This window comes from Miscanthus floridulus, chromosome 3, assembly GCF_019320115.1.
Source record: "Miscanthus floridulus cultivar M001 chromosome 3, ASM1932011v1, whole genome shotgun sequence".
NCBI lineage: Eukaryota > Viridiplantae > Streptophyta > Magnoliopsida > Poales > Poaceae > Miscanthus > Miscanthus floridulus.
In genome coordinates this window covers 21,991,907-22,000,051 of record NC_089582.1, presented here as the reverse complement: position 1 = coordinate 22,000,051, position 8,145 = coordinate 21,991,907, and the positions used below count along the sequence as shown (strand labels likewise).

The window sequence follows — 8,145 nt, the reverse complement described above, 5'->3', positions numbered from 1 at the left end:
ACCCACAGGATACCCCACAAAGGAAAAAGAAGATCTAGTCTAACTAGGATTCTTCCCTTGTAATCCTAGTAGTAGTACTATTCAGTAATCCTACTAGTAACTCTCATTATAAACCGACTAGGACTCTGACCTCCTGACTATATAAAGGAGGGCAGGGCTCCTGGACGAAAGGACGACAATTGTACAACACAACATATCACGATCAATCCAACGCAAAGGCTAACGCCGACTGGACATAAGGTTATTACTCGATCTACGATCGAGGGCCTGAACCAGGATAAATCGACTATCTCTTACGTTAACCATCGAGTTCAGCATACGCCGAAGCCCGAACATACTGCCCCGGGTACCCCCGTGGCAGGCTATCAGGTAAAGAATAAAGGCGAAGGCGTCAGACCTAGGACACACATCGACATCAATGAGTCACACCTTTTTAGGTGTGCACAAGGGTTTGCTGAGTTGGTTATCAAAACTAGGCACGTATGGATTGGGCCTCAAAACCACAGGCGATGGGTTTGAAAACAAAAATTGTTAGGTTCGGACCCTACCATCAAGAGGTCCTGTAGGCAGTGCACATGTAGGAGCGCATCCTCGGAGGGCAAGTGTATGGAGGGATGGAAAACAAAAAAGACAAAACTCATGGGGGCTAAGTGCATATATATACTTGATCTATATGATAGCACAACATATCTGTTTATAAAAAAATATATACATTACTACTCATGTATCCATACGTAGAAAGTTATGGACACATATTTATTGTTCTTTAAATTTTTCCATAATAGCATATGCCCCGGTAATTTGATGTAAATTTGAGAGAATAATTTACTTTAACTTTTTTTCACCCGTGCCGAGTCAAGGACTTGAACCTAGGTGGCAGGTTCTACCACAAGGAACCTATTCGCAATTTACTTTAACTTTAATAATGGGAGAACCGAGTAATATAGACTATTGTTATGTATCATAATGACCGTGTGAATAATTTAGATGCTAATTCAAGGGTATTTCAAATTATGTTTCATGATAGCAGATATGATGGCCGGTAAGGGTAACTTATATGCAAATTTGGGGTTACTTTATGTTATTTTACATAATGCCATAGATGGGTAATTCTCAATGTCTATTATTATCAATGGTTTCTAGGTAGGGTGCATTAAATTAATGACCATATCTTTCTGATTTTATTGATTAATCTGTAAAAAAAAAATTTGACGCGTCTGTTGACAATCATGTGGAGGCTCGTTGGAGCCTCCAAATAGTAATACTAACAAAATAAATTGCTAAAATCTAGCCATGGGCATGGTAACGTGAGGTATATCACTTCCCATTTCAAATTATAGTTCATTTTGATTTTATTTTTTCAGAAGTTAAATCTTGTTAAGTTTAATTTAGTTTATAGAAACATATACCAACACTTTTTTTTAATAATGGTTCTGAGGCATTGGCATCTCAGTTGACACCTTATATTTTAAATAATGGTTGCAAAATAATAGCACCCAGTTTGGCAAGATGTCAACTGGACAAGGTGGATCTTTTAATGTACTGCCTCTATCCAAATTCCAAAATATAAGCTACATTTAGAGTTCAAAATATGGATAGCTTATATTTTTCAAAATATGGACAAGGTGTCAACTGAGATGCCAACACCAACACTTATTTTTTAATAATGGTTGCAAAATTGGGTTTTATTATGCCTAAACGCTAATGGTTGTGTGCATGACGGAATAATAAAATTACTTCTTCCAAAGAAGTCAGTTTTACTTGCTATATACTCCCTTTGTCCCAAAATAAATGTCGTTCGCTTCTCGAGGAGTTAAACATTTTTAACTTTGAGCATATATATATACAAGAAAATGTTAATATTTATAGTGCATAATTATTATCATTAGATATGTCGTTGAATCTATTTTCATAACAAATTTATTTGAAGAGGCAAAAATTACTAATATTTATTATAAACCTAGTGAAATTAAAAAAATTTGATCGACACGGTACCATAAGGGATAAGAATCAGGATATAGAGATAACTATACACGTACGTAACGCTATTAACCGGCAAAAACAGCTATGGGTCCAAATCTTTTTTTTTTCAAACATAAAGCCAGCGAGAGCCAAACCATATATAGCAGCCCATGCCCCTTCGTGAGATCCCGAAACATCCCATTGAGCCATACAGGGTCGAGTGGAACCAGACAGGATGGCTGCCGCTGGTGCACGGGCGCTCCGCGCGCTGCTCGCAAGGTGCTCGACGGAATGCCGCCGCGGCACTTCCCCTTGCCCCTCCTCCTCTACCGCCGCCGCCTCGTTCTCCAGCCTCAGCCGTGCGGTCACATCTCCCTCCCCACACGCCGCTCGCTCCCGGCGCCTCCTACCCGCGCCGCGCGCGGCGGCGGCGCACGTGCGGGCGCAGACGCGCTTCCTGGCGAGCGAGGCCGCGCGGGGCGGCGTTGGCGGGCGCGAGGCAACAACGGACGAGGAGGAGGAGGAGGCGCAGGAGTGGACGGTGGAGTGGGAAGACAGCGAGGACGACGACTACGAGCCCGAGGTAGCTCCGTTTGGTTCGGCGACCCTGGCCAGGTCCCCCTTGCGGCTTGCGAAGTGGGGCTCTGACCATCAGCACTTTTCTCCAGATCGGCGACGGCGGGGACGGCGGCGGGGTCGCGCTTCGGGGCGTCGAGTGGGGCGAGCGTGCCCTCGTAGCGGCCAAGGAGGCTCTCGCCGACCATTTTGGGGATGACGTCGCCTTGTTCGCCTTCAAGGTGTCGCCCAAGGGATACGTCTACGTGCGCCTCGACAAGCTGACCAACATGTGAGTAACGTTTTTCTTTCTTTCTATTTTGGTTGTTGTGCAGGCATTTCTTGGTCTCGTTTGTTCATTAGTGTTGTGCTTGCCCTTGGATGATTCAGAAACTGTGTGAATGGGTTCCGTGTGAAACTGTGAACCAATGTAGTTGGCTAAAACTGAAGCCATGTCCTTAGTGACAACTCGCTGCTAGTTATCTCAAAATTCAGTGCCCAAATTTGATGCCTTAAAACACTCTGGGAATGACATATTTGATGATATTTTGGCTTGTTATGGTGATATCATGATTGTATCCAATTATCCATTGTTCTAGTATACTATTCTCTGCATATCTCAGTCTGTTTATTATTATTGGTTGGCGGTGTGCTTGTATCTTCTATTCATTTATGACTTCATGTGCCATGCATTCTGCATTATTGATCTTAAATGATGCAGAACTGCAGATCTCACCAGAATGTCTGTATCATTTAACCTGATCAAGGTAACATGGTATTGAAGTGTCAATCTTATTCTTTGCCCTTTTTTTAATGGGTATTGACAGGTATGGGTGCCCGGATATTGAGGAAATAGAGAATTTCAATAGGCTCTACAAGCAGAAGTTGGATGAGATCATTGAAAGAGGTGAAATATCCCTGGACCTGGCACTTGAGGCAAGCTACCTAACCGAATTGTAAACCAATGGATGCATCTGCCGCTCAGACCTACTTACAGAAAAGTTTTGGTCATTGCAGGTATCATCACCAGGTGCAGAGAGGCTTCTGAAGGTGCCCGAGGATTTGGACCGCTTCAAGGACATGGCTATGAGGGTGCAATACCTTGCTGAAGGTGATAATGACCTTATGTCGAAGCAGAACCAGGTGAAGGATGGCATCTTCTTGCTCGAGTCCGTTGACACTCAGGCTGAGCACTGTGTCTGGAAGCTGGCAGATGTCAAGGAAAACCGAGCAGAAGCTGGGAAAGGAAGGCCGCTGAACAGGAAGCAGAAAGACTGGAGGCTGCAGACTTCCTTCACAGCAGTGAAGAAGGTGACCTTGTACTTGGACTCAAACTAGTAAACCCGTGCCAGAAAGAATATGACTTATGAAAACTATCCTAACCCTAGTCAGACTCGTGTTTAAATCTTTTTGGTCTAAGACTAAAGTTGCCCACTGGCTGTGTCAGAATAGTGTGGTATATTTTTTGTGGACTCAAGTTACCTTGTAGTCTTGTACGGGATCACAATCTTATCTACTGAGGTTAACGAAGGTTGATCCAGCATCTGCACTGCTTGCAGCTCCAATATTTTGTGCATACTGTTTCACTTCTCATGCTTGATTATGCCTCAAGAATAAGGTTATGGTTGACATTTTTGGGAAAGGCTTGAAATCATGTTTTCCGGTGTCTGAATCATACAGATTATGTAGAATAGGAATGTTGGTTTTCTTTATAAAGCTAAGTTGATAGATATCAGAGATTGGATATTCATGAAATTACTTTGCTACACTGAAGCTTTCTTTTTGAAAGATTTACACTGAAGATTTCACATTTGTAGTATAGTGTCACTTTTTTGCCCCTTTTTTTCTCCCCCTTTTGTTAAGGTAGTAGAGTGTCACTTGACTTGACCACAAGGAAACATGAGGAGCTGCAGATGCAACAACTTGTTGAGCTCAACCTCAGCCAAATGAACATCTGATCATGGTGTTGGCATGTTGGGACCGTTTGTGGTGTATGTACAACAAGTACAGAACATCAAGTACTATATCTCCATGATTTATTAACTCAATACATGTTTTGCAACTCTCGTCACCAAGGAGTACGGCAAAAGGGAGAGTCAGAGTGTTTTTATTCAGTAGCAAGCTTGAATCTGAACATTCACACGAGGCACACCACAGAGTCAGGCTCCACGCCTGCTCCTCTTGAGAAACCTTGCCGGGCTGAAAGGATCAAGGTCAACGATCTTGGACTTGCCATCGAGGATGAGCTCTGCGAGGGCCGCGCCAGTGGCCGGACCATTGAGGATGCCCCAGCAGCTGTGCCCGGTGGCCACATAGCACCCCTTCACGCCCGGTATCTCCCCGATGACCGGCAGCCCGTCGGTGGTGCACGGCAGGTAGCACGCCTGCTCCGCCACCACCTCAGCGCCCTCTTCCTTCTTCAGCTGGCTGGACACTTTCCCTGCGATCTTATGCAGCATTGCAATCGAGTCTGGCTCGCCTGTTATCGTTGCTGGGTCATCCGGCGGGTTCTCGTCCTTGCTCATCCCGCATATGTACACCTCCCCTGAATGCGCAGAGACACGAGCAGGGAGAACAAGATGAGCGGATTGGGCAATTGAAGCTTAGTAGTTGTGCAAGACTTTCAGCAGGTACGTGGCAGGCAGCAATGGCGTACCGGTGGGCCGCGGGTACACCTCGGGGTCAAGCATCTTGGCGCCGGGCGCCGGCTGGTAGCTGAGGAAGAGGCAGTGCGGCGTGATCTTCTCGGGCTCGCGCGGCCGGAGCACGATGCTGTGCGCCTTGAGCCCGGACACGTCGAACACCTCGCGGACGACCTCGAGGCGGCCGGACCAGGGGCCAAGCGCGAGCACGACGGCGTCGGCGTCCACCACGGCGTCGCGCCCCTTCACGACGACGCCGGCGACGCGGCCGTCCCGGGCCACGACGCGCTCCACCTCGCCGATGACGACCTCGGCGCCCGACGCGGCGAGGACGGCCTTGGTGAAGAGGCCCGGGTGGACCTGCGCGGTGGTGTCGGGGGTCCCGAGCTCCCTCGGCGGGGCGGCGGACGCGGAGGGGTCGACCCAGGGCGGGAGCCGCGGGTGCGGCGAGGCGGGGGCGGGCCCGGGGTGCGTGGGCAGCAGGACGGAGAGCGTGTGGACGGGGCGGAAGCCGTACGCGTCGGCGCCGCCGAGGGCGTCGGCGAGGCGGCGGTGGAGCGCGAAGGAGGCCCGCGCGAGCCTGGAGAGCGCCGGGGTGGAGTCGCACCAGTCGAGCGCCAGGAAGCCGCCGGCTTTCCCCGAGGCGGCGCACGCCGGGGCGCACTTCTCGACGAGCGTCGGGACGGTGGGGGACGCGGCGTGGGTGGAGAGGAAGTAGGCCGTGCACGCGCCCACCACGCCGCCGCCGCAGATGACCACGCGGCGGGGCGGGGACGCGGCTGCCGGCGCGGCGGACATGGGCGGCGACGCGGCGTCAGGCTAGGTGTGCGGTGCGGCGGCGCGGGTGGGGCTCAGACGCTCTCACTGGAAGCGGAAGTGTTTGGAAGCAGGGGAAGAGTTGTGATTGTGCACGATAATGTGTGGTTGGTTCTGGGCCCAAGAAGGCGGCGCTGCCCGCTACACTCATGGCAGGCTGCGATCTGTGAACTGTAATCACTGGATCAGTCAGCTCGGATGATCCAATTTGCTACTCCTACTATTAAAGCCCATCCGTGCTTGACACAAATGCTGGTATATCCAGACATCCAGTAAACAATAATCCAATTTGCTGCTTGATTGTGTCAGTAATATACCCCTTTGAGTTTCAGACACCGACACTAAGCCAAAATGATATGCTAGTACTTATTCTTCCGTCCCCAAAAAATGACAATTTAGGATTTAAGATTGTTCCAGAGAACATGTTATTATTTGGATCCCGGAGAACATGTTGTTTTAGCATTTGGATAGACTGAGGTCAACAGAATTGATTGCCTTCCATATTTGCCAAAGTTGCATGCTGATATTTCTATCTCTGATTTTAAATCGATCTCATATGTGTGTGCGAGGAAAGAAAAAACTTCTTGTAATTTGCAAAACAAAAAAAGAGAAAACATTACAAGTTTTTTTTCCCTTTACGACGGAGACGCTTGAGGCCAGCGGTACTATCCTGAGACTGAAACTTCCAACCGTCTTAGGCCTTGTTCGGTTCCCACAAATCCTGGCCAGAACGATTCCTGGCATGCGGTTTTTTTCAATATTTTCTATAGAGCGGGAACTATTCCTAGCCAAGAACGGCCAGGAATGGCGTAACCGAACGCCGCCTTAAGGAGGACATATTTCTCTAAGATGTCATCCCCAGAGGACCAGACGCCTAAAAAACAAAGGTACACGTTCGTCCCCTACTTGTAGTGTTGTTCTCCGTTGGTCGCTTTCTTCATCTTTCCTCCTATTTGGTTAGAAGTGGGGCACGACACCGTGGTCGAGAGCAGGCAGAGGAGCAGGGTGCGGAACGTGGGCAAGGGCAGTCGGATTCGTTTGGTCAGGGTGCAGCACTATAGGCGAGGATGGCCGGAGCAACAAAGCCGACCAACGACCTCATATTACAAGCTCTACCTCTTGATGAACCTAGATGACGTCGAGCTCAAGTAATGTGACTGCATCATACCCTCACGTCCTGTCGCACACGGTTTTCAGAATAAAACAAGATGAACACCATATATAAGTCTAAAAAGTCAAATCTCACATAAAGCTACAAATAAGAATAATATCAATAGACAATGCTCAATATATAACGTACTTAGTATAAAAAATATAACCTTAGATAGCAAACAGCACAAAGACAACTCCGATCTTCGGATGAAGACTCCAATTCCATAGGGACAACTGACTGGTTGATCACAAGCCTAACTCCTTCAGACTAGCAATCTGGTACCCATCCAAAATTTTTATCTAAATATGTGAAAAATAAAGCAAGCGTAAGTACATGTCGTCCTCAACAAATATAACATAGGGTTCATGAGGCTCAAAAGGCTGACACTGGTTAACTGCGATTAGCTTTTAATGAGTTATGATTTTAGCAATTGAGTAGCAACAAGTTTATCACAAAACCCATATAAACACATGATTAGGTAAACATGAATAATGAATAGCATAAACAGTAATCATTAATGAGCATCTTCATCATCTATATCATTAGTGTTCATCATCTATTCCGTAAGGGTTTCAAGGCCGCTCATGACCGTGAGCATGGCTGATATACCAGTTTTACACTCTGCAGAGGTTGTACACTTTCACTATGAGTCGTGATTTACCCTTTCGCCTGAGGTAATCAGCCTCTTGACCCACTACCAAGGAAGGTCGGCATGGTTCACTATGAAACATTTCAAAGGTTCGTCTAAAGCTAAGTCGTGCTTTAATATTTTTCTAAATATTCTGCAATCTTCGTATATCGCCATAATGTTTCTCCGAGCTGTTTTGTTCAAGTTTGCTCTTCAAATGATTTTTCGAACCCCCGAACAGTCATGTTGACGCTCGGATGTCCCAAAGACGGCCATGTCTTCGGCTCCTCTCTACACGTGCATGAGCGTCTGCCCTCTGCGTTATGGGTGATCGGCAGCAACTCCTTAGTGACGCTTTGTTCTTCCTACACACACACGGGATCCACGCT

The 8,145-nt window shown here is 47.4% G+C and overlaps 2 protein-coding genes across 2 annotated transcripts; one reads left to right on the top strand and one right to left on the bottom strand.

Annotated features, from left to right (window-relative positions):
* The first annotated feature begins 2,158 nt into the window (after positions 1-2,158).
* On the top strand, positions 2,159-4,095 carry LOC136545196 (uncharacterized). The gene is made up of 4 exons (XM_066537244.1): positions 2,159-2,545; positions 2,631-2,809; positions 3,345-3,453; positions 3,535-4,095. The coding sequence occupies exons 1-4, from the start codon at positions 2,198-2,200 to the stop codon at positions 3,853-3,855; spliced, it is 957 nt and encodes a 318-aa protein (XP_066393341.1). The 5' UTR covers positions 2,159-2,197; the 3' UTR covers positions 3,856-4,095.
* Positions 4,096-4,407: 312 nt separating this feature from the next.
* Positions 4,408-6,182, bottom strand: LOC136545195 (D-amino-acid oxidase-like). Its single transcript, XM_066537243.1, has 2 exons — positions 5,174-6,182; positions 4,408-5,062 (listed from the first exon to the last, which is right to left on the bottom strand). The coding sequence occupies exons 1-2, from the start codon at positions 5,955-5,957 to the stop codon at positions 4,677-4,679; spliced, it is 1,170 nt and encodes a 389-aa protein (XP_066393340.1). The 5' UTR covers positions 5,958-6,182; the 3' UTR covers positions 4,408-4,676.
* Between the last annotated feature and the right edge of the window lie 1,963 nt (positions 6,183-8,145).

Coding starts and splice junctions, on each gene's coding strand:
- LOC136545195 (XM_066537243.1), bottom strand. CDS start 5,957: ATGTCCGCCGCGCCGGCAGCCGCGTCCCCGCCCCGCCGCGTGGTCATC. Junction 5,063..5,173: donor GGTGTACCCGCGGCCCACCG/GTACGCCATTGC, acceptor CTGCGCATTCAG/GGGAGGTGTACATATGCGGG.
- LOC136545196 (XM_066537244.1), top strand. CDS start 2,198: ATGGCTGCCGCTGGTGCACGGGCGCTCCGCGCGCTGCTCGCAAGGTGC. Junction 2,810..3,344: donor CTCGACAAGCTGACCAACAT/GTGAGTAACGTT, acceptor GGGTATTGACAG/GTATGGGTGCCCGGATATTG. Junction 3,454..3,534: donor CCCTGGACCTGGCACTTGAG/GCAAGCTACCTA, acceptor TGGTCATTGCAG/GTATCATCACCAGGTGCAGA.